This window comes from Oncorhynchus clarkii, chromosome 7 (assembly GCF_045791955.1).
Source record: "Oncorhynchus clarkii lewisi isolate Uvic-CL-2024 chromosome 7, UVic_Ocla_1.0, whole genome shotgun sequence".
Classification (NCBI taxonomy): domain Eukaryota; kingdom Metazoa; phylum Chordata; class Actinopteri; order Salmoniformes; family Salmonidae; genus Oncorhynchus; species Oncorhynchus clarkii.
In genome coordinates this window covers 32683187-32710330 of record NC_092153.1, presented here as the reverse complement: position 1 = coordinate 32710330, position 27144 = coordinate 32683187, and the positions used below count along the sequence as shown (strand labels likewise).

The window sequence follows — 27144 nt, the reverse complement described above, 5'->3', positions numbered from 1 at the left end:
TCTGGATTGGGCTACGCTCAGAGTATCCTGCCTTGGCAAATCGCGCTGTTAAGACACTGATGCCCTTTGCAACCACGTACCTATGTGAGAGTGGATTCTCGGCCCTCACAAGCATGAAAACTAAATACAGGCACAGGCTGTGTGTGGAAAATGACTTACGACTGAGACTCTCGCCAATACAACCCAACATTGCAGAGTAATGAGCATCCTTTCAAGCACATCCTTCTCATTAACCTGTGGTGAGATATTCACAATTTTCGATGAACAAATAAGGTTTTATATGTAAGATGGTTAAATAAAAGAGCAAAATTATTGATATTATTATTATTATTATTATTATTATTATTATATTATTTGTGCCCTGGTCCTATAAGAGCTCTGTCACTTCCCACAAGCCGGGTTGTGACAAAAACTCACACTCATTCTTATGTTAAATAAATGTATCATATTGTGTGTGTGTGGCAGGCTTACAATGATGGCAAAACACAACATTTATGAGTGCGCTGACCCTGGTGGTAGAGGGGGTATGCAGCTGGAGGTTGAATGTTTGAAGGGGTACGGGACTATAAAAAGTTTGGGAACCACTGCTCTACAGGAATGATGGAGTCCATCCTAATCATCTTGGCTCCTGGACTCTGTCCATGCATTTCAAGGCACCGTTGAAACAATGACTTATCAATGACCAGCTCAGTTAATCCCTACCATTGTGACAATGAGTCGTCATAATGCTGCATCAAATGTAAATTATCCTAGAGGCTTTGCCAGACATAATGCAAGTAACTTAATTTATGTCCTTCTAATTGCCCTGAAAACCTATGTTAATCCTACAGCTATTGCATGCAGTAATCATGAGCGTATGAACCAGAGATATACGGGTTGCACTAAGGCGGTGTGCCCTAGTAGGAAGACCACTGTGTGCAGCTCACCCTGCACTATCAGCTCCAATATAAGTAACATGAGCAAGTCTACTTCTGATAAGCTTCCCAGTAAAGCCTTAAAAACAATCAAGCAACCCAGAAAAGTGCAACAGAAATAGCTCATATTAACATATGCAGCCTGATAAACAAGGTCCATGAAGTCAATAACTTACTTGTAACAGATGACATTCATATTCTGACTATTTCTGAAACTGACTTAGATAATACCTTTGATGATACAGTGGTAGCAATACATGGTTATAACATCTACCGAAAAGACGGAAATGCCAATGGGGGCGATGTTGCGGTCTATATTCACAATCACATTCCTGTAAAGCATGTGAAATATTGTTGAAGTAATATGACTACAGGTTCATCTGCCTCACCTTAAGCTCATTATTGTGGGAAGCTGCTATAGACCACCAAGTGCTAACAGTCAGTATATGAATAATGTGTGTGAAATGCATGTGTAATCAGCGGAGAATAATATTTTCTGGGTGATTTAAATATTGACTGGCTCTCATCAAGCTGTCCACTCAAGAAAAAACTTCAAACTGTAACCAGTGCCTGTAACTTGGTTCAGGTTGTCAGTCAACCTACCAGGGTAGTTACAAACAGCACAGGAATGAAATCATTAACATGTATTGATCACATCTTTACTAATGCTGCAGAAATCTCCTTTAAAGCAGCATCCAAATCCATAGGATAGTGATCACAATATAGTAGCCATATCTAGGAAAACCAAAGTTCCAAAGACTGGGTCTAATATAGTGTATAAGAGGACATACAATAAGTTTTATAGCGATTCACATGTTGATGATGTAAAGAATATTTGCTGGTCTGTGGTGTGTAATGAAGAGCAACCAGACACTGTACTTGACACTTATGAAATTGATTATTCCACTTGGCAACAAACGCTGACACTACACATCCAAGTATATCTGACAAAATTATACTTTTGAATTCCGTAAAATCCGTGTGGAATAGGTAAAAAAAATGATTGTTGTCTATCAACAATGACCAGCCACCGGGGTCTGACAATCTGGATGGAAAATTACTGAGGATAATAGCAGACAATATTGCCACATTTTTAATGTAAGCCTACTAGAAAGTGTGCGCCCTCAGGCCTGGAGGAAAGCTAAAGTCATTTGGCTATCCAAGAATAGTAAAGTCACCTTTACTGGCTCAAATAGCCAACCAATTAGCCTGTTACCAACCCTTAGTAAACTTCTGAAAAAATGTGTATTTGAACAGATACACTGCTATTACACAGTAAACAAATTGACAACAGACTTTCAGCACACTTATAGGGAAGGACAATCAACAAGCACAGCACTTACACAAATGACTAATGGTTGGCTGAGAGAAATTGATGATAAAATTATTGTTGGAGCTGTCTTGTTAGACTTCAGTGCAGATTTTTGACATTATCGATTCATAGTCCGCTGCTGGAAAAACATGTGTTATGGCTTTACACCCCCTGCTATAATGTGGATAAAGAGTGGCAGCTATCAAGATACCTGCCCATACGGGCCCAACAGTTCAGTGGAAACAGCAGAGTGTAAGAGAGAGAGAGAGAGAGAGAGAGAGCAATGACGTGGTGCACATATGTGACGCAATTTTCGGGGGCCACCTTTGGCTCGTGGGTGCTACTTTCAGAACTACTGTTTACAAAGTATACAAAATTACCAGAGAATCTCTTTAAAGCAACAACAAACATCATGCAAGAGTTCAGACCACAGTTAACAGTTCAGAATTAACAAAGGGCAAGGGCCACATTGGATGGGATTGTCCCTTTGAGCTATAGGAATATAGGGACATTACTAACGGCATTCTTCAGTTTCTTTTTTCATGCATTACAGCTTTCTTGAATGTCCCTTGAAATAAAAAATCTCTATTAATGCTGCATAAAATTACTTACCAGTTGTGAACAAGAAAGTCCACAATGTGAAGTGAGGTCCTATCAGCCAGCAGGACAGCCAGGTGGAGTGCAGTTTCCCCTTTCTCCTGCAAACATGGGAGGGTTGAGTTATGGTTATGTTAAGAGTCTGGCGCCCTGTCCAGAACCAATCCCTATCCCCTCGACACAGAGGGAAGAATAGGCGTAAGCAATATGGCTAACATTCCACCTAGCCTATCAGAGGACAGGGTGTAGCTATCACCATATATGTAAACCTATCAAATACTTTCAGAACTCCACAGGTGTCTAGGGGTTAGGGGTTGTTTCTGGACAGGGCCTGGGTCTACATGCACAGGGGTATGGAGTAAGGTTTTGTCTAGGGTGATGGTTAGTCATTGTGTAAGTATACTTACAGTATGTACCTACACAGGGCTGGCTAAAGGCTGGATGAGGTCAGTGTTAGGTACTAAGTTTATGAGGTTAGAGTTTGGATTAGTCATTGGGTGTACCTGCACCGGGTTGGCCAGAGGTTGGCTGAGGTCCAGTCTCACGGCATAGAGCTGGAGCAGACTGAAGATGTCTCGGCTGCACACCGCCTCCTGTAAATTCCTTCTCAAAGTGGAAAAGGAGCTGCTGCTGTGCTGGGCAAACTGACACTCCATGTACTTACACAGGATGAAGTCCTTACGCACCATCCTAATGATACAGAGAGGACGCACTCATTACACGATACAGATGGGTATTGCAATTGGGAAATCAGAGCCATATGAAGAGTAAAAAACAGCCTTTTATACATTTCAATGAGAAGTAAATTGGAGGCTACTATGATCAACATCTAAGGCAAACAGTAAATCTGTTTTTATATTTTATTTAACTAGGCAAGTCAGTTAAGAACAAATTCTTATTTACAATGACGGCCTACCCCGGCCAAACCCTAACCCCGACGCCGCTGGGCCAATTGTGCGCCGCCCTATGGGATTGCTAATCACGGCCGGTTGTGATACTGAGATGAGAGGCACTGAGATGCAGTGCCTTAGACCGCTGTGCCACTCGGGAGCCCCTGTTGAAACTACAATTTCTTAAAAGCACTAAAAGAATGACATTTTCAGTTCATGGGTACATTCACTAATGCAAACATGAACATCAGTGTGTGAGTCATAATTTTGCCAATAATGTTAAGACTAGCAGGTTCAGGGTTGGGGGGTTGGGGGGGGTGGATTGTGCTTAATGGAAATGGATTGTGCTTATGGCGCATGTCCACATGTAACAAGGTTGTAGTTATGCTTTTCTTACACACAGTAACCACTAGACAGGACCTTACTAATAAGGGGTTCACAGACATGTCAAGCATTTTTGTGTTATCACAACACACTGTTCCATCTTAATTATTTTCTCATAGTTTGAAATAGTAAATATCAAAATACAATTTGAATATATTTTTGGCAGTGAGCTTTTCAACACAGCACACTATTAAATCTCAATGCATGCTCCAAAACGTAATGGATTTATAAAAATTGAATGTATAAAATGTTCCACGAGTTATCTTTTAAAGGAGTTCGGAGGAATAAGATTAGGCTTAACTTTGATATAGCCATCTCTAAATTCCTATAGCAAGCTGAGCAGTTCTAGGGAATCATACAGCTGTAGGTGATTGGCTACAGTTTGAGGACTGGGGAGTAATTCCAGCCCTGCTCATCACTCACATGTCACTTTCTGCCGTGGGTTTCAGTGAGGGACTCAGGACATTGGCTTCCACTATCTCATTGAAGCCTGAATTGCCCATGTTCTTTGCCAGCTTAAAAAGAGAAGGGGGGAAAAAATTATGAAAAACCATTCATAATAGAGTTGAGAGGAGCTTGACCAACTCCTAAAACTGATTTCACATCAAACAATGAAGCATATAGGACACTGACCCAGTTGGTGATAGTCACTGAGTTGTTGTTAAATAGATTAAAAAAAATCACTAACTTATTTATCCTCAAATCATGCAACTAATGCCATGTCTGCTGAATATTTAATTGAGTTTAAATCCCTATTGTTACATTCTACCTCATCTCAAATTGAGGAGAGTAATGAACACCGTTGGGGAACTATTCTAACCGTTTATTCTGAGAGTACTTTTCATATTCACCATTTACCTATTCTTACCCTCCATGTGGTATTCTTAACATTCATAGTTGTTTTGTCCAACTAAAGATTCAGAGGCACTCACCATTAGCTCGGAGGTACCCAGCTTGTCCAGGGAAAGAGACTTGATCCGGGAGTAGTGCACGCCCATCTCTCTGTGTATCCCAGAGCACTCGATACATGTCAGGATGCCCAGGTTTGTGGAGATCCAGGTTGGGTCTAAAGAGAGACATAGTGGACATAGTTTACAGTATGCCGACAGTATAAGGTTTGTTATTTGCAAAACTATGCCTTGTGGAAGACAGTTGCATGCAAGCACTTGTGAGAAACAATTTTTAGTGTTTCTAAAAGGTTTATTTTTCTGGTCATGGTGCAAAGGCCCATGAAGTAACATTTAGAAACACCAACATTTTCAATCCAAACAGTCAGTTCTTAAGCAGGGTCAACAGAGCTAGGTGCACATTGCACCATGCACATTTACCAACCTTAGTAAACTTGTGTTTGACCAGATACAATGCTATTTTACAGTACAAAAATTGACAAAAGAATTCCAGCATGCTGGAACAGGACGAGCCAGTGTGTGTTGCGTGAGGACACTCAACAAGCACAGCAGTTAAACAAATGACTGATGATTGGCTGAGAGAAATTGATGATAGAATGATTGTGGGTGATGTCTTGTTAGACTTCAGTGCAGATTTTGACATTATTGATCATAGCCTGCTGTTGGAAAAACTTGTGTTATGGATTTACACCTCCTGCTATAATGTGGATGAAGAGTTCCTTGTCTAACAGAACACAGAGGGTGTTCTTTAATGGAAGCCTATCAAATATAATCAAGTTAGAATCAGGAAATCCCCAGGGTAACTGTTTAGGCCCATTGCTTTTTTCAATTATTACTAACGACATGCCACTAACTTTGAGCAAAGCCAGAGTTTCTATGTATGAGGATGACTCAACACTATACACGTCAGCTACTACAGGGACTGAAATGACCAACACTCAACAAAGAGCTGTAGTTAGTTTCAGAGTGGGTGGCAAGGAATAAGTTAGCCCTAAATATTTCTAAAACTAAAAGTATTGTTTTTAGAACAAAACACTCACTAAACCCTAAACCTCAACTAAATATTGTAATAAATAATGTGGAAATTGAGCAAGTTGAGATGACTAAACTGCTATGGTCAAAACATATTGATGCAGTAGTACCTAAGATGGGGAGAAGTCTGTCTATAATAATAAAGCGATGCTCTGCCTTATAAACAACACTATCAACAAAGCAGGTCCTACAGGCCCAAGTTTTGTTGCACCTTGACTACTGTTCAGTCGTGTAGTTAGGTGCCACAAAAAAGGACTTAGGAAAATTGCAATTGGCTCAGAAAAGGGCAGCACGGCTAGCCCTTGGATGTCGACAGAGAGGTAATATTAATAATATGCATGTCAATCTCTCTTGGCTGAAAGTGGAAAGTGAAAGTCTGATTTTAAAAAAACACCGTATGGAACAGTGGGGACTGTGAAGCAACACAAACATTAGCACAGACACATGAATACATACACACGATAACATACGCACTATACATACACATGGATTTAGTACTGTAGATATGTGGTAGTGGTGGAGTAGGGGCCTGAGGGCACACAGTGTGTTGTGAAATGTTTTAAAATTGTATAAACTGCCTTAATTTTGCTGCTTTGGCAGCAGCTAATGGGGATCCATAACAAATAGAAATACACTGCGCCCTAACTGCAGGGAACTAAATTCCTCTGACAAATCTAATCTTCCTCTGACAGCACACCAGAGCTGGGGTCAATTGCAATTCAATTCAGGAAGTAAACTTCTGTTTGAGAAATTTTAATTTCAGTTTACTTTCCCAATTGACTGATTTGAAATAGAATTGACCCCTAACCGGCTGCAGCACACTGTAGGCATGGTCTGACCTGGCGCCCCACAGTCACAGCACATGTTGTTGCCGGGCATGCGGCGGATATCCTCGGTAATGGCTCTGGTCAGGTCCTCAACACTGTTGTCTCCACTGGACTTCCGCTCATCCAGAGCCACGTTAAGGGCTTTCTGCTTACTGTTGGTCAGCACTGAGATCCACCTGCATGATAAAAAGAAGAGGGAAAGTAAAAGGTCTATTCCATAGTCTCAGTCGGTATTAGATAGAATGTCATGGCCCGCCTGCCTGTGAGGAAAACAACCTGTGGTTACCTAGGCCCACAGCAAAAAAACTTTTCTAAACACAATTGTCTTGTCATCTGCTTGTTTTGGTCCATTACAAAACTACAATCAAGAAAAGAACATGTCTAAAGATGACTTTTCAACAGTGCCTGCTCCAGAGCATTCTCACTACTTCAAAAAACGTAATATTGTAGTGCTTCCCTCATGCACCTTTTCATGATGGTGCTAGCAGCCACGTGAGTGAGTGAGTGCTAGCTAGCTAGCTACCAACTGGAACATTAAGATAGCCAGACCAACAACACAAACAAACGGACTACACAGCTACAAGTAGTGAGTGGAGTAACAAAACAGACTACAATAAACAAGTTAAATGTCTTACCGGAGATTTAATGTTTTCAACACAGATACAGTAGCAACGTGTAGCCTTAACAGTAAAAAAATGCTGCTTTCAATAACACTCAAATGCTGTTTCATGGCTGGAAAAGGTGAACACTATAGAGCATGGATGGGCAAACAGCATGCCGCTGCACCCCTTTTGAAGGCCCTCAGGTCAATCCCCCCCCTCAAAAAAAAGTCTCAACTTGAGCAGACCCGCAAGCAACTGGGCGGAGTGGTCTAAGGCACTGCATCCCAGTGCTAGCTGTGCCACTAGAGATTCTGTGTTAGAGTCCAGGCTCTGTTGCAGCCGGCAACGACCGGGAGACCCATGGGGCGGCGCACAATTGGCCCAGCGTCGTCCGGGTTAGGGGAGGGTTTGTCGGCAGGGATGTCCTTGTCCCATCGCCCACTAGCAACTCCTGTGGCGGGCCAGGCGCAGTGCACGCTGACACCGTCGCCAGGTGTACGGTGTTTCCTCCAACATATTGTGTAAAGAAGCAGTGAGGCTTGGTTGGGATGTGTTTCAGAGGACGCAGGGCTCTCAACCTTTGCTTCTCCCGAGTTCATACGGGAGCTGCAGCGATGAGACAAGTCTGTAACTATCAATTGGATACCACGAAATTGGGGAGAAAAAAAAAACGGGGTAAAAATTATAATTATTTTTTAAAGACCAGCGAGCAACTGCGGCCCTTTACGATGAGTTAAGATTTTTTTGTGGCCCCCACCCCCAACAAAGTTGCTTGTCCCTGCTATAGAAAAGGTTACTCACGCAACACACACTGGCTCGTCATCAGCAAGAAAGTGATATGTGCGATTATCTAGAACACAAGAGAAAATACGTTAAATCAGAAAGTCTGCATCCAAAGAACATGTTTCACATTTAAATGAAAGGAGCTCTCATCAAATCACATTTTATTGGTCACATACACATATTTAGCAGAAGTTATTGCAGGTGTAGTGAAATGCTTAAGTTCCTAGCTCAAAAAGTACAGTAATATCTAACTATACACAAATCTAAAAGTAAAATAATAGAATTAAGAAATATATAAATATTATGATGAGCAACGTCGGAGTGGCATTGACTAAAATACAGTAGAATAGAATACGGTATACGCATATGAAATGAGTTAAGCAGTGTCTAAACATTATTAAAGTGACTAGTGTTCCATCATATAAGTGGCCAGTGACTCCATGTCTACGTACAGATGAAGTCGGAAGTTTACAAACACTTAGGTTAGAGTCCTTAAAACTCGTTTTTCAATCACACCACAAATTTCTTGTTAACAAACTATCGTTTTGGCAAGTCGGTTAAGACATCTACTTTGTGCATGACACAAGTACTTTTTCCAACAATTGTTTATAGACAGATTACTTCACTTAATCACAATTCCAGTGGGTCAGAAGTTTACATACACCAAGTTAACTGTGCCTTTAAACAGCCTGGAAAATTCCAGAAAATGATGTCATGGCTTTAGAAGCTTCTGATAGGCTAATTGACATCATTTAAATCAATTGGAGGTGTACCTGTGGATGCATTTCAAGGTCTACCTTCAAACTCAGTGACTCTTTGCTTGACATCATGGGAAAATCAAAAGAGATCAGCCAAGACCTCAGAAGAAAAAAATGTAGACCTCCACAAGTCTGGTTCATCATTGGGAGCAATTTCCAGATGCCTGAAGGTACATTCATCTGCACAAACAATAGTACCCAAGTATAAACACCATGGGACCACGGAGCCATCATACCGCTCAGGAAGGACACGCGTTCTGTCTCCTAGAGATGAACGTACTTTGATGCGAAAAGTGCAAATCAATCCCAGAACAGCATCAAAGGACATTGTGAAGATGCTGGAGGAAACCGGTACAAACATATCTATATCCACAATAAAACAAGTCCTATATCGACATAACCTGAAAGGCCTCTCAGCAAGGAAGAAGACACTTTTTGGAGAAATGTCCTCTGGTCTGATGAAACTAAAATAGAACTGTTTGACCATAATGACCATCGTTATGTTTGGAGGAAAAGGGGGGAGGCTTACAAGCTGAAGAACACCATCCCAACCGTGAAGCATGGGAGTGGCAGCATCATGTTGTGGGGGTGCTTTGTTGCAGGAGGAACTGGTGCACTTCACAAAATAGATGGCATCATGAGGCAGGAAAATTATGTGGATATATTGAAGCAACATCTCAGGACATCAGTCACGAGGTTAAAGCTTGGTCGCAAATGGGTCTTCCAAATGGACAATGACCCCAAGCATACTTCCAAAGTTGTGGCAAAATGGCTTAAGGACAACAAAGTCAAGGTATTGGAGTGGCCATCACAAAGCCCTGACCTCAATCCTATAGAACAGTTGTGGGCAGAACTGAAAAAGCGTGTGCGAGCAAGAAGGCCTACAAACCTGACTCAGTTACACCAGCTTTGTCAGAGGAATGGGCCAAAATTCACCCAACTTATTGTGGGAAACTTGTGGACGGCTACCCGAAACATTTGACCCAAGTTAAACAATTGAAAGGCAAAGCTATCAAATACTAATTGAGTGTATGTAAACTTCTGACCCACTGGGAATGTGATGAAATAAATAAATGCTGAAATAAACAATTATCTACTATTATTGACATTTCACATTGTTAAAATAAAGTGGTGATCCTAACTGACCTAAGACAGGGAATTTTTACTAGGAAGAAATGTCAGGAATTGTGAAAAACTGAGTTGAAATGTATTTGACTAAGGTGCATGTAAACCTCCGACTGTGTATAGGGCAGCAGCCTCTAAGGTGCAGGGTTGAGTAAACGGGTGGTAGCCGGCTAGTGATGGCTGTTTAACAGTTTGACGGCCTTGAAAAATGAGTGTTTTTTCAGTCACTCGGTCCCAGCTGTGATGCACTTGTACTGACGTAGCCTTCTGAATGAAAGTGGGGTGCAGGCGTTGCGCGGGTGGTTGATGTCCTTGATGATATTTTTGGCCTTCCTGTGATATCGGGTGCTGTAGGTGTCCTGGAGGGCAGGCAGTATGCCCCGGTGATGTGTTGTGCAGACCGCACCATCCTCTGGAGATCCCTGTGGTTGGTGCAATTGCTGTACCAGGTGGTAATACAGCCTGTTTGTGAAGGTCATAGGGGACAAGCCAAATTTCTTCAGCCTCCTGAGGTTGAAGAGGCACTGTTGCGCCTTCACCACACTATCTGTGTGGGTGGACCATTTAAGATAGTAAAATCAAATTTGATTTGTCACGTGTCGAATTCAACAGGTGTAGGTAGACCTTACAGTGAAATGCATACTTACAAGCCCTTAACCAACAATGCAGTTCAAGAAATAGAGTTAAGAAAATATTTACTATATAAACAAAAGTAAAAAAATATATATAATAAGTAACACATAAGATATTACAGTTTTCAGTGATGTGTACACTGGGGAACTTGAAGCTTTCCAAATTCTCCACTGCATGTGGATAGGGGCATGCTCCCTCTGCTTTTTCCTGAAGTCCACGCTCCGCTCCTTCGTTTTGTTGACGTAGAGGGAGACGTTATGTTCCTGGCACCACTCCACCAAGGCTTAAGACAAATAAGACAATACTCAACTAACAAATAAGCTGTTACACTTATTATTCTAGATCTCCCTTAATGTCCCTGTGTAATGTGATGTTGTACCCCCTAGCCCAATTGTCCTTTGTATATTATTTATATATACTTGTTCCACATGTACTTCCTGTATTGATTTGTTAATAAAAAAAAAAAAAATTCAAAGCACTCCACCAGGGCCCTCATCAGTGATGTGTATGCCAAGGAACTTGAAGCTTTCCACCTTCTCCACTGCGGTCCTGTCGATGTGGATAGGGGCATGCTCCCTCTGCTGTTTCCTGAACTTCACGATCAGCTTCTTTGTTTTGTAGACTGAGTGAGAGGTTATTTTCCTGGCACCACTCTCCCAGGGCCCTCACCTTCTCCCTGTAGGCTGTCTCGTCATTGTTGGTAATCAGGCCTACTATGGTAGTGTTGTCTGCAAACTTGATGATTGAGTTGGAGGCGCGTCACCACTAGGGATGAAACGGTTACCAGTTTCACGATTATTCACAGTAACATTCCTGACGATTAGTATTACCGTTTCAAATTTTTCTTACCATTAAAACCCGTGTTTGATTACCACGGTTTGAAAAAGCCATGATAAATACTGTCCAGCATCAAACAAAGTTCGCAACAGTCTGACGCCGGCGCAGCATGCAATGTGGGTTTTGTTTTGTGTGAAAGCATGGAGGAAGGCAGTGACAGCGCTCGAGAGATTTTTCAGCATTCGTAGAGGACCAAATCTGAAGTGTGGTAGAGTTTTTGGGTTTTACATTAGTAGAGAGGGAAAGTTCAATCGAAGATGGTAACCCAGTCTGCAGGGTTACCAAATGTGCTGGTTGATAAAATACCTGTATTTATGGGAAAGATGTTTGAAAAGGGCATTTTGTTCTTAAATGATATTGTAAATTGTAATGGTAGAGTTATGACCTTCATGGAGTTATCAAAATTGTACAGGAAGGTCTGCTAAATCCAAGAGTACAACCAATTGATTACATTATTATCCCAAAAATGGAGGAGGCAGGTGGCAGCGGGAGGAGGCAGTGAACTGGTCTGTCTGACCAATATAAAGGATCAAAACTGGCAGAGGAATAAAAATAGCATAAATAGGAAAGTATAACAGTTTCATTTGAGGACCAGGATGTTGACAACTGTGCCATACAGATTGCAAATAGTTGGGAAGAGATTTTTGATGTACCGATTCCATGGTACAGGGTGTATGAGTTGATATATAAAACAACGCAAGACTTTGTGCTTTTCAGCTAAAATGATTATATAGAATTCTCGCCACCAACAAAATGTTGAATATTTGGGGCATAAAATCATCGAAGCTCTGCAGATTTTGTTGTAAAGATACAGAATCAATAGACCATTTATTTTGGTATTGCCCTCAGGTAGCCTGTTTTTGGTCTCAGGTTCAGGATTGGCTGAAAATGCATAGCATGGATCTAAAATTGACCCTAGAAATAGTACTGTTAGGAGATCTGGAGAGACCGGTTCAGTCAATTACTAATATACTAATACTCTTAGTAAAATTATTTATTTTCAACACACAATCTGTAGATTCTATTAGATAAATTGAAATTGTGCGTTAAACATCATAGCATAGTTGAAAGATGTGTTGCGTAGAAACATGAAGTGGGTGGCCAGCAGAAATAGATGGGATGGGCTGAGGGAAGGTATGTGGAATTGAAGACAAGTGGGAGTGGAGTTGCTGTGTGAGAGAGAGAATGGATGATCAAAAGATAAAGGGGAAAAAAAAGTCAAAATAAAACATAATAAAAGTACATTTGAATGACACTAAGTGGCAGTGTTTTTACAACTAATGCCGGTTTGCCTGAGGCTAATGCCTTGCAGGTGTTTGTACACATGCGTATACACACACACTCTCATTTAAATAAACACATACACACATGTAATAGCGCCAGACATGCACACAAACATATACAGTTGGCATTGCTGTTATGATTTCAGTTGTCCTTGATGTCCTTTGTTTTAAATGTATTATTTTGTTTTAAAAAATGTGCACTGATGTTTGCTGTTTTCTTCGGTCTTTTCCTTGTTGGTTGTTGGTGCATTATGGGGTTTCTTGGGGGTGGGGAATGGAATAAAAAAAAAATGTTTTTATTTTTTTTCTCTGGTGGGGGGGGGGGGGGGGGGGCTATGGGAGGGCTCTCGAATGGTTGAGGAAAAGCTACTGGGGAACTGTGGGGGGAGGGGGGGATCTTGGTGGGTTCGGGTTTCACAAGATTGTGATCATGAAAAAGGAGACTGACAAATTTTATATCACTATCATTGCACACATAAGGATGGCTCTGTTGCAGAAAGACTGATACATGTTTGATAGTGTCTTGATGCTGTATTGTTTGTCCTTCATGTTCTAATACTTTAATGTTACCCCTTCCTTGTGTTTTTGTAATAAATCATAAAAAAACAAATATATATATATTTTTTAAACCCTGTCTGCAGAACAAGCAACAAAAAGAAAATGCTGTGAGAGGGGGCAACACTTCAAATCTCTTGAGTCATCTTCGTGACCAGCACTTTATATCGAATGCAAGGTAAGTTAACTTTTATCTCAATGCATAATGTGGGGACTTTGGAATGGGGGAATGTCATGGTTTGTCTGTCTAACTTGCTAATAGCTTGTCAATAATGTAAACTGAAGCCTTCAGTGTTACCTACTCTTGTAAAAACACTACACATTGTTCTGCTGCTGTATGCGTCGTGTGTCTGAAGACTCTATTCACCCATTGCACACGATAGCACGTTATGTAGTTTAGTCACCCAACCAACATATTTTGTTCATTTAAAATCCAGAAGTCATCGACTTGGTTGTAAAAATGTTCCAACAGGAGAAACACTATAGACTCCTATGCAAGACTCCTATGCAAGACTCCTATGCAAGACTCCTATGCAAGACTCCTATGCAAGACTCCTATGCAAGACTCCTATGCAAGACTCCTATGCAAGACTCCTATGCAAGACTCCTATGCAAGACTCCTATGCAAGACTCCTATGCAAGACTCCTATGCAAGACTCCTGTATTTATGTCAATTGTTGGGCTCAATGCAATTACTATCACTGTCTTAAGACTCTTTTGTATGTATGTAAATTGTGTATGGGGTCATTGGATATATTAAAATGCAACGCAGAAGATACACACAGTCTAAGTGAATAATAATTATAATGTAACACTAATAATAGTAATAGTAATAATAATACTACATTTGCTATTCCCTTGTTTACAGAGTGGGAGTGCAGAAGGCAAACCCAGTGATGCTACTGGTCCCTCCTCTACAGTTGTGACACAGACACTTGAGCAAGCATTTAAAAAAGGCAGGCTGTTTATGCACCCTCATCAAAAAATGCTCAGGACCTCACTGCACTGATTTCATATTACATTGCAAAGGACATGATGCCATTTCAAATTGTTGAGAGGCCTGGCTTTCTGAGGCTGATGAAGGTTGCTGTGCCTCACTACAAAGTGAGTGCTGCTAATTTTATTTGTTGTTTGTTTATTTGATTTGCTTACTTAAGGTTGTGTTCATTTAGACCTGAACTAGGGAAACTTTTACCTCTCATGGCCACATGGTGCCATCTTTAATGTTAATATTATTTTAATGTTTATGCACACAAAGTGCATAGTGCTGCTAATTGTATTTGTTGTTTGTTGGTTTTCAATATAAAACTTGGTGAAATGATTTCAGTGTGTTTCAGTACTTTTTGATCACTTCCAGCACATTTTAACAATACCGCGATAATACTGATAACCGTGATACTTTTGGTCACTATAATCGTGATATGAAATTTTCATTCCGTTTCATCTCTAGTGTCCACGCAGTCATGGGTGAACAGGGAGTACAGGAGGGGGCTGACTACGAACCCCTGTGGGGCCCCTGGGTTGAGGATCAGTGAAGTGGAGGTGTTGTATCCTATCTTCACCAGCTAGGGTCGGCCGGTCAGGAAGTTCAGGACCCAGTTGCACAGGGCGGGGTTCAGGACCAGGCCCCCGAGCATCAACACTATGGTGTTGAAGGCTGAGCTATAGTCAATGAACAGCATTCTTACACAGGCATTCCTCTTGTCAAGGTGGAATAGGGCAGTGTGCAGTGCAATGTCGCGACTCCACTGCAACTCCACTGTCTCTGTACTGACGTCTTGCCTGTGTGCCTTACGGAGGGAATAACTACACAGTTTGTATTCAACCATATTCCCAGTCACCAGGCCATGGTTAAATGCGGTGGTTTGCGCTTTCAGTTTAGCGCCAATGCTGCCATCTATCCACGGTTTCTGGTTTGGGTAGGTTTTAATAGTCACAGTGGGAACCACATCCCTTATACACTTCCTGATGAACTCAGTCACTGTGTCCGTGTATACATCAATGTTTTTATCCGAGGCTACCAGGAACATAGCAAAGTCTGCATGACAACATGTGTGTGTGTGTGTGTGTGTGTGTGTGTGTGTTTTATACAGCATACGCAATAATTATGAGCTGAACTCATAATGAAAATAGGCCATGGTTGACAGGCATGATTATTTCAAAGAGCGATGTTTACAAATTATTTGGGATAAAACATTTTATTGAATTTTGGTTGTTAGACTAACAGAGGAGAACAAATTTCAGATGCAAATTAGACTGTAAAGCTAAATTGTACGTATATTTTCAATCCTGGTTAGGGAGGCTGACTTACGAGAAATGAGGTCAAAGCACTTCTTGTCCTCCAGACTGGGCTTGACTTGGCACGTGAGCAGGTTGAGTTTGGCTGGTGGTTTGTTGGGCTGAGGAAAGGATAGCATGGTTACTCCCAGGGAAGTCCCTCCTGCAGATGACAATAATGTATGCCATTGCCCCAACTGATGACCAAGCTATGTTAAAGCTGAAATCTGACTTTACCTTACAGAAAAAGCCCTAATTGGTTTAAAATGTGTACTTAATGCAAGCAAGACTAAATACATGTTCTCTAGTTCTCGCACTGCTCTCTTTCACCAGGGTCTCTTTAGTATCATCTCTCTCTCTTTGTCAATTCTGTTTTGCTTTGACAGAAGTGCAAGACACCATTCTCTAATAGAACATGGTAATGATTAAACATGGGGTTTATCGTTATTTTCAGCAATTAAAGTGACCAACAGTGAAAAAAACGCTGCTTTCAATGACATTCAAATGCTGTTTCATGGCTGGAAATTGTGAACACTATAAGAGCAGGAAAGGGCAACAGGCGGGCCGCGGCCCACATTTTGAAGGATATACAGATGAGCAAGTTAAAAAGCTAAGATTTAAAGTGGGCTTCTTTTTAAGAAATAGATCTTGCCTCTCCCTAAATAGCAGGAAGACGAATTGAACAGTCAACTTTCCTGCCATTTCTTGATTATGGTGACACCATTTGCCAGATTGCAGCAGCCACTACTCTTAAACCTTTGGATGCCGTCTACCATAGGAGCATTCGTTTTAAATCACTGGTGACAGTTTTAATACTCACCACTGCATCAAAAGGTTGGCAGGTCTTCATTAAAGGCCCGTAGATCAATTCATTACTCCCTTTTTGTTTACAAAGCCATTCTACCCAAGCTTCCAACTTCCCTAACTTCGTTGCTAACGTATAAAAGAACGAAACCAATCCTGTGAGCGGCTTAACTTGAGGTCCCTCTGATCTCGACCAATTAAGGTAAATCCTCTTTTAGTTTTAGCCTCTCAGCCGATTGGGGACAGTCTGAGCACTGATGGAGGGATTGTGCGTTCCTGGTGTAACTCGGGCAGTTGTTGTTGCCATCCTGTACCTGTCCCGCAGGTGTGATGCTTCAAGAGGGCCACCATTGTTCCGGTTCCCAAGAAAGCTAAGGTAACTGAGCTAAACGACTACCGCCCCGTAGCACTCACTTCTGTCATCATGAAGTGCTTTGAGAGACTAGTCAAGGACCATATCACCTCCACCCTACCTGACACCCTAGACCCACTCCAATTTGCTTACCGCCCAAATAGGTCCACAGACGATGCAATCTCAACCACACTGCACACTGCCCTAACCGATCTGGACAAGAGGAATACCTATGTGAGAATGCTGTTCATCGACTACAGCTCGGCATTTAACACCATAGTGCCCTCCAAGCTCGTCATCAAGCTCGAGACCCTGGGTCTCGACCCCGCCCTGTGCAACTGGGTACTGGACTTTCTGACGAGCCGCCCCCAGGTGGTGAGGGTAGGCAACAACATCTCCACCCCGCTGATCCTCAACACTGGGGCCCCACAAGGGTGCGTTCTGAGCCCTCTCCCGTACTCCCTGTTCACCCACGACTGCGTGGCCACGCACGCCTCCAACTCAATCACCAAGTTTGCAGGCGACACAACAGTGGTAGGCTTGATTACCAACAACGACGAGACGGCCTACAGGGAGGAGGTGAGGGCCCTCGGAGTGTGGTGTCAGGAAAATAACCTCACACTCAATGTCAACAAAACTATGGAGATGATTGTGGACTTCAGGAAACAGCAGAGGGAACACCCCCCTATTCACATCGATGGAACAGTAGTGGAGAGGGTAGTAAGTTAAGTTCCTCAGCGTACACATCACAGACAAACTGAATTGGTCCACCCACACAGACAGCATCGTGAAGAAGGCGCAGCAGCGCCTCTTCAACCTCAGGAGGCTGAAGAAATTCAGCTTGTCACCAAAAGCACTCACAAACTTCTACAGATGCACAATCGAGAGCATCCTGTCGGGCTGTATCACCGCCTGGTACGGCAACTGCGCTGCCAACAACCGTAATGCTCTCCAGAGGGTAGTGAGGTCTGCACAACGCATCACCGGGGGCAAACTACCTGCCCTCCAGGACACCTACACCACCCGATGTCACAGGAAGGCCATAAAGATCATCAAGGACAACAACCACCCGAGCCACTGCCTGTTCACCCCGCTATCATCCAGAAGGTGAGGTCAGTACAGGTGCATCAAAGCTGGGACTGAGAGACTGAAAAACAGCTTCTATCTCAAGGCCATCAGACTGTTAAACAGCCACCACTAACATTGAGTGGCTGCTGCCAACACACTGACTCAACTCCAGCCACTTTAATAATGGGAATTGATGGGAAATGTAAAATATATCACTAGCCACTTTAAACAATGCTACCTAATATAATGTTTACATACCCTACATTATTCATCTCATATGTATACGTATATACTGTACTCTATATCATCTACTGCATCTTTATGTAATACATGTATCATTAGCCACTTTAACTATGCCACTTTGTTTACATACTCATCTCATATGTATATACTGCACTCAATACCATCTACTGTATCTATCCTATCCATCCTCCTGTATCTATGCCGCTCTGTACCATCACTCATTCATATATCTTTATGTACATATTCTTTATCCCCTTACACTTGTGTCTATAAGGTAGTAGTTTTGGAATTGTTAGCTAGATTACTTGTTGGTTATTACTGCATTGTCAGAACTAGAAGCACAAGCATTTCGCTACACTCGCATTAACATCTGCTAACCATGTGTATGTGACAAATAAAATTTGATTTGATTTGATTTGGATGTACCGATCCTGTGCAGGTGTTGTTACACGTGGTCTGCCACTGCGAGGACGATCAGCTGTCCGTCCTGTCTCCCTGTAGCGCTGTCTTAGGCATCTCACAATATGGACATAGGAATTTATTGCCCTGGCCACATTTGCAGTCCTCATGCCTCCTTCAGGCATGCCTAAGGCACATTTACACAGATGAGCAGGGACCCTGGGCATCTTTCTTTTGGTGTTTTTCAAAGTCCGTAGAAAGGCCTCTTTAGTGTCCTAAGTTTTCATAACTGTGACCTTAATTGCCTACAGTCTAAGCTGTTAGAGTATTAATTACTGTTCCACAGGTGCATGTTCATTAACTGTTTATGGTTCATTGAAGAAGCATGGGAAACCGTGTTTAAACCCTTTACAATGAAGATCTGTGAAGCTATTTGGATTTTTACGAATTATATATGTGACAGACAGGGTCCTGAAAAAGGGACGTTTATTTTTTGCTGAGTTTAGCTAGCTGCTAAGAGGACGTCATGTCATTGGAGGAGTGGGTGAGTGAGTGACTGACTAACTTTTTCTCCTTGTATCGTTTTACGGTGGCTACACAGCCAGGATGTTGCAACTGCCTGTAAACATAGTACAGTTCAAAGAGAATGATGGCAGGCCCTTGTCGCAAACAGCTTGTTTGCATATAGGCCTACTGTACCTCCGATTGGCTATGGCGCATCGGTCTGCGTAGACTCTGGTCCTGGACGAGACAGATGTCTTTATTAGGTGTTATTTACTTACTGCAGTGTCAATTGTCCAAATGCACGGCCGCTTTCCCACTCTATATTGCTATAGAATTTTTACAAATTTTTACAAATGAATGTTTAGGAATTACTTATACTACGAATTTATGAAAATGTGAAAATGACCATATCTAAGTGTTTGCTTGTCAGAAAATGCAACAAAAACAAATTTGTCATATTCTTCCTGGTGGTGTATATGAACAGATTTGTATAATATTTAATGTTGCTAAAATGCTGTCAGTTGCACTTTAAGCATTAAAGTTACACTTTATTTTAGGGTACACAAATCGGCAGGTATTTACTAAAAGATAACATGGTAATCACATAGTAATAACCTATCACGTTTGATTCATTAAAAAAGCCCCACCAGGCACTATTTAGTACCAGGTTATCATCAATTGTGTCAGAAGATAATCCACAACACTGAACTCACAGTTCCATGTGCAATAGTTAGGTAGCAGTTCTGCACAGTGCAATTCCTCTTCTGCCACATCTTTCTCAACCTGCACAGAACAAATACCAAGAGTGAACATTTTTCAGCCTACAATCTGACTGAGGTACTGTGATGTAATTGTATGGAAGCTCAAATAAAATTCTCACTATACACATAATGATACTACATCCGTCTAGTATAAATAGGATTTCACTTGTACAGTGGAAAGTAAGTATGTGAACCCTTTGGAAATGCCTGGATTTCTGCATAAATTGGTTAGAAATTGTGATTTGATATTCATCTAAGTCACACCAATAGACAAACAGTGTGTTTTAACTAATAACACTCACATTATTGTACTTTTCTTGTATATATTGAATACGTCATTTAAACATTCACAGTGTAGGTTGGAAAAAGTATGTGAACCACTAGGCGAATGACTTCAAAAGTTAATTGGAGTCGGCTAACCTGGAGTCCAGTCAATGAGACGAGATTGGAGATGTTGGTTAGAGCTGCCCTGCCCTATATAAAAACACTCACAAAATTTGAGTTTGCTATTCACTAGAAGCATTGCCTGATGTGAACCATGCATCAAACAAAAGAGATCTCTGAAGACCTAGAATTTTAGACTTATATAAAGCTGGAAAGGGTTACAAAAGTATCTCTAAAAGCCTTGATGTTCATCAGTCCACGGTAAGACAGAAGAAGCCACTGCTGTCCAAAAAAAGACATTGCTGCACATCGGAAGTTCGAAAAATGTTCCACAGAGCTACTGGTAAAATATTCTGTGGACAAATTAAACTAAAATTGAGTTGTTTGGGAGGAAGGAACACACAACACTATGTGTGGAGAAAAAAAGGCACTGCACACCAACATCAAAACCTCCCCCAACTGTGAAGTATGATAGAGGGAGCATCATGGTTTGGGGCTGCTTTGCTGCCTCATGGCCTGGACATCTTAGTATCATCGACAGAAAAATGAATTCACAAGTTCATCAAGACATTTTGCAGGAGAATATAAGGCTATCTGTCCGCCTATTGAAGCGCAACAGAAGTTGGGTGACGCAGAAGTTGGGTGACGCAGAAGTAAATCAACAACAGAATGGGTTCATCAGAAGAAATTACGCCTTCTTTGAGATGCTGTAGCATGACCTCAATAGAGCGGTTCACACCGGACATCCCAAAAATATTGCTATACTGAAACAGTTTTGTAAAGAGGAATGGTCCAAAGTTCCTCCTGACCATTGTGCAGGTCTGTTCTGCCAACTACAGAAAACGTTTGGTTGAGGTTATTGTTGCCAATGGAAGGTCAACCAGTTATAAAATCCAAGGGTTCACATACTTTTTCCACCCAGCACTGTGAATGTTTACACGGTGTGTTCAATAAATACATGACAATGTATAATTGTTTATGTGTTATTAGTTTAAGCACATTGTGTTTGTCTATTGTAGTGACTTAAAATTTGATCTGATCTTCATATACAGTGCCTTGCGAAAGTATTCGGCCCCCTTGAACTTTGCTACCTTTTGCCACATTTCAGGCTTCAAACATAAAGATAAAAAACGGTATTTTTTTGTGAAGAATCAACAACAAGTGGGACACAATCATGAAGTGGAACGACATTTATTGGATATTTCAAACTTTTTTAACAAATCAAAAACTGAAAAGTTGGGTGTGCAAAATTATTCAGCCCCTTTACTTTCAGTGCAGCAAACTCTCTCCAGTAGTTCAGTGAGGATCTCTGAATGATCCAATGTTGACCTAAATGACTAATGATGATAAATACAATCCACCTGTGTGTAATCAAGTCCCCGTATAAATGCACCTGCACTGTGATAGTCTCAGAGGTCCGTTAAAAGCGCAGAGAGCATCATGAAGAACAAGGAACACACCAGGCAGGTCCGAGATACTGTTGTGAAGAAGTTTAAAGCCGGATTTGGATACAAAAAGATTTCCCAAGCTTTAAACATCCCAAGGAGCACTGTGCAAGCGATAATATTGAAATGGAAGGAGTATCAGACCACTGCAAATCTACCAAGACCTGGCCGTCCCTCCAAACTTTCAGCTCATACAAGGAGAAGACTGATCAGAGATGCAGCCAAGAGGCCCATGATCACTCTGGATGAACTGCAGAGATCTACAGCTGAGGTGGGAGACTCTGTCCATAGGACAACAATTAGTCGTATATTGCACAAATCTGGCCTTTATGGAAGAGTGGCAAGAAGAAAGCCATTTCTTAAAGATATCCATAAAAAGTGTCGTTTGCCACAAGCCACCTGGGAGACACACCAAACATGTGGAAGAAGGTGCTCTGGTCAGATGAAATCAAAATTGAACTTTTTGGCAACAATGCAAAACGTTATGTTTGGCGTAAAAGCAACACAGCTGAACACACCATCCCCACTGTCAAACATGGTGGTGGCAGCATCATGGTTTGGGCCTGCTTTTCTTCAGCAGGGACAGGGAAGATGGTTAAAATTGATGGGAAGATGGATGGAGCCAAATACAGGACCATTCTGGAAGAAAACCTGATGGAGTCTGCAAAAGACCTGCGACTGGGACGGAGATTTGTCTTCCAACAAGACAATGATCCAAAACATAAAGCAAAATCTACAATGGAATGGTTCAAAAATAAACATATCCAGGTGTTAGAATGGCCAAGTCAAAGTCCAGACCTGAATCCAATCGAGAATCTGTGGAAAGAACTGAAAATTGCTGTTCACAAATGCTCTCCATCCAACCTCACTGAGCTCGAGCTGTTTTGCAAGGAGGAATGGGAAAGAAATTCAGTCTCTCGATGTGCAAAACTGATAGACATACCCCAAGCGACATACAGCTGTAATCGCAGCAAAAGGTGGCGCTACAAAGTATTAACTTAAGGGGGCTGAATAATTTTGCACGCCCAATTTTTCAGTTTTTGATTTGTTAAAAAAGTTTGAAATATCCAATAAATGTCATTCCACTTCATGATTGTGTCCCACTTGTTGTTGATTCTTCACAAAAAAAACAGTTTTATATCTTTATGTTTGAAGCCTGAAATGTGGCAAAAGGTCGCAAAGTTCAAGGGGGCCGAATACTTTCGCAAAGCACTGTATGACAAATGTATGCAGAAATCCATGTAATGCCAAAGGGTTCACATACTTTTTCTTGCCACTGTAGGTATGACAATTCTGCTTGGGATAATGACTTTCACACAGATAAAGTGTTCATACCCGTCACTTCTCTTGTAGAGGTATCCCGCTTTCTCTGTGCCATAATGTTTGTTGCCTTGCAGCTGGTGCATGCTGTAGAATGTCTGCTTGCTCAAGGAGTCCTGGGTTTGACAAAGAGATGGAGGTCATTTACACGATTCCCTACCACGTTGTCCATTATTTTCTATAATGTACAGAGCGTCACCATTTATCCCTTTACAAGCGTTTCGCTACACCTGCAATAACATCTGCTAAACATGTGTATGTGACCAATAAACATTTATTTGATTTTACATATTCCATATTAACATATCATGACTCAAGTTTCAATATCTAGATCCTGTGACTCAAGCAGTGAGGAACACGGAAAGCAGAAATGTGATGTCACAAACAAGACAGATTAACGTATGCATGCAAGTACAGTAGTAGCTGAGTGTTAGGTCAGGCAGACAATCTCTTCTTGTCAAATACCACTAAGATCAGCCATAACATCATAACACATACTAAACAAAAGTTTCTAAAAAGGGTGATTCATAAAAAGTACAAATAGCCCTTGAATGTAAAACATTTTGCTTGTTGCACAAGGACTGAATAGAACCACCACAGGTGTACAGTGCATTAGAAGAATTCAAACCTGATGACTTTTTCCACATTTTGTTACGTTACAGCTTTATTCTAAAATTGATAAAATAAAAAAACAGGTTTTTAGAAATGTTTGCAATTTTTTTTTTTTTTTACTAAAAAACTGAAATACCTTATTTACATAAGTATTCAGATCATTTGCTATGAAACTCAAAATTGGGCTCAGGGGCATCCCTGTTTCCATTGATCATCCTTGAGATGTTTCTACAACTTGATTGGAGTCCACCTGTGGTAAATTCAATTGATTGGACATGATTTTGAAAAGGTACACACCAGTCTATATAAGATCCCACAGTTGACAGTGCATGTCAGAGCAAAAACCATGCCATAAGGTCAAAGGAATTGTCCATAGAGCTCCGAGACAGGATTGTGTCAAGGCACAGATCTGGGGAAGGGTACCAAAACAATTCTGCAGCATTGAAGGTCCCTAAAAACACAGTGGCCTCCATCATTCTTAAATTAAAGAAGTTTGGAACCACCAAGAGTTTTCCTAGAGCTGCGCAATCGGGGGAGAAGGTGGTCCCCATGACAGACCTCCAGAGTGCCTCTGTGGAGATAGGAGAAACTTCCAGAAGGACAACCATCTCCGCAGCACTCCACCAATCAGGCCTTTATGGTAGAGTGCCCAGACGGAAGCCACTCCTCAGTAGGCATATGACACCCCACTTGGAGTTTGCCAAAAGGCACCTAAAGGACTCTCAGACCATTAGAAACAAGATTCTCTGGTCTGATAAAAGCCAGATTGAATTGTTTGGCCTCAATGCAAAGCGTCACGTCTGGAGGAAAACTGGCACAATCCCTAATGTTTTTAAGGGGCAGGGACAGGGAGATCGAGGGAAAGATGAACGGAGCAAAGTACAGAGATCCTTAATGAAAACCTGATACCAGAGCGCTCAGGACCTCAGACTGGTTCACCTTTCAACAGGACAACGACCCTAAGCATACAGCCAAGACAACGCAGGAGTGGCTTTGGTACAAGTCTCTGAATGTCCTTGAGTGGCCGTGCCAGAGCCCAGACTTGAACATCTCTGGAGAGACCTGAAAATAGCTTTGCAGCGACACTCCACATCCAACCTGACAGAGCTTTAGAGAATCTGCAGAGAAGAATGTGAGAACCTCCCCAAATACAGGTGTGCCAAGCTTGTAGCGTCATACCCAAGAAGACTCGAGGCTGTAATCGCTGCCAAATGTGTAAAGGGTCTGAATATCTATGTAATGTCTTACTTCCGTTTCTATTTTTTATACATTTACAAAAGTTCCTAAACACCTGTTTTTGCTTTGTCATTAAGGGGTATTGTGTGTAGATTAATGAGGGGGGAAAAAACAATCATACATTTTAGAATAAGGCTACTACGTAACAAAATGAGGGAAAAGTCAAGTGGTCTGAATAATTTCAGAATGCACTTCATTTCCAGGTTTTTGGTTATAAATTTATTTTTTATCATATGCAAGTACTGTACATATCAAGTAAATCAAATTCAACGTATTCTCCTTGACTGGACAACTTGCAGGATTGAAATAAAACCACAATGTTAATATTTTATATAATGAATTACAACATCCACATTTAGTGAGATAATACTCACCCCATATGAGCATGGAAGATAAATGCTTTACTCAAGAAGCATTTAAAAATATATATTTTACTCTTAAACAACCTCAAATGTAACTTTTTTTTTTTTTTTTTTTACATAGACAGGCATATTTAGAATTTCAATCAAACCTGTATGTAATGGTGTGTGTGTGCCCTCACCTCTTTGAGCTCAGGCTGCAGTGAGGGCCGGAGCTGGTCTCTCAGAGAGCAGAGTTGTCTCTTCTCCTCGTCCTGTCTGTGTTTGATCTGGACAGAGACAGAGCACATTCAATAATACCCTCACCATCACCTCCCAATACACACACACACTCCAGACCTCCCATACACACACACACACTCCACCCACCCCTCACATCCTTTCCCTCCAAACACATTCCAGGTTGCACAAATTGATTGTGTGAATGGCTGCTTTAAGACAATCTCAGCATTGCAGAAATGTTGATAATAAAAATCTTCCTTTAATACCCAATGGTTGTGAAAATGTATTGCTTAAACATATCCAAACTTTACAGTTCTACAGCAGTGTTTAGGGGGTAGGAGCTAGAGACTAGGGGTAAAACATGTGTAATTCAGCCCAAGGAAATCTGCCAGAGGCATTACAGGTGCTCCGACAGCAAAAGTCCTCATAGCCCTTCACCGTGCAGGATAGGGTAGTCATAAACAGAGCACGTTTGGTTGTCTACTGCATCACTATAATCAACATGAACAACCATTGTGCAGTGTCTACTCTGATGGATTTGATCCAGTTGGTTGTAGATCAAAGGGCTGTACCGTCTGTGTGAGCTGTAGGGTGGGGAGAGTGTTCAGAATGCAGATGCCCTGCTTCAGTCACATGTGCAAGTTTTCTGCCCATAGGGCAGCTGTGAATGGCTCTCTGAATAGAGCTGTAGCGGTTTGAGGCTAACTGAGCTGATTATCTCTATCTACTCTAAATGTGAGAACAGGGCTAACAGCGTGGGCTGTTTATCTCAATAGAATGTTAATGGAACCCAACAGCTGGGAGAGAGGACAGTCGCTGACTACTGATGTGAGGGGGAAAACAATTAACAGTTCAGATTGCATTTATTATATGGTTTCTGGAGAGATTCCTTACAATTGTTCAAGTTGGGCTTGTAGCAAAACCCAAAATCAATCAGTTGTATGGGGGATGGTTGCAACAGAAAAGCAGAACTGCAGTTGATTGCAAATGGCTCATTCTGAGACTGCAGTAGGTGGTGTTTGTAGTGAACATCACTTTTGCAAGTAGCCATTTGAATGAACACCAGAATGTACAGGGCTCATCTGTGAAAGAGACCGTGGTCTCAACATACTCCCTGCTTAAATAAAGGTTAAATAAAATGAAATCAGACACACATTCATTGTGGAATGCCACTCACAGTGCCCAGCGCTCCTGTGAGCTCGTCAATATACTGCTTGAGCTTCTCTGTGGCCACAAGGCACTCCTGAAAGAAACTGACAAAAGGAAATATCAGTTTATTGCTGCATTGTGTGTGTATGTGAGAGTATGTGTGAGTGTGTGTGAGAATGAGTGAGTGAGTGAGTGTTTGGATGTGTTGCAGAATGGGCTAGCATGTTTCCCGATTCTGGTCACATATGATGGAGCATGGGAGAGTCAGTCACAGGGGATATTGTATTTAACATCTAACTGATGTGTTTGGCACACGCAATTGAAGCTCTACTGAAAGATGAAAATGAGTTCTACAATAGGCTGCTTCTCATCTGGTTATCTGTATATGATCATGCCATCATACTGCTACTGCATGACCCTAGGGCAAATCTAAAACCGCAACCATTATGTCAACTCATTTCGCAACCACTTATCTTGTTCAAACACATTTTTTAATAAATCACCCTTTACTCAAAATAATGCATCAATACATCTATCAATCCTCTGGAGTCCAAGCCTGAATTTCACCA

The 27144-nt window shown here is 41.5% G+C and overlaps 1 protein-coding gene across 2 annotated transcripts in view; it reads right to left on the bottom strand.

Annotated features, from left to right (window-relative positions):
* Positions 1–27144, bottom strand: part of LOC139413202 (un-named sa1614) — a 106835-nt gene that overhangs the window by 58700 nt on the left and 20991 nt on the right. For both annotated transcript variants that reach the window (XM_071160312.1, XM_071160311.1), the window contains exons 8-18: positions 26604–26679; positions 25387–25473; positions 23013–23113; positions 19801–19870; positions 15752–15839; positions 8268–8316; positions 6877–7040; positions 5030–5163; positions 4521–4612; positions 3327–3513; positions 2839–2924 (exon numbers count right to left, since the gene is read on the bottom strand). In XM_071160312.1, coding sequence (XP_071016413.1) covers positions 2839–2924; positions 3327–3513; positions 4521–4612; positions 5030–5163; positions 6877–7040; positions 8268–8316; positions 15752–15839; positions 19801–19870; positions 23013–23113; positions 25387–25473; positions 26604–26679 — 1134 coding nt within the window. The remainder of the gene's footprint in view (positions 1–2838; positions 2925–3326; positions 3514–4520; positions 4613–5029; positions 5164–6876; positions 7041–8267; positions 8317–15751; positions 15840–19800; positions 19871–23012; positions 23114–25386; positions 25474–26603; positions 26680–27144) is intronic.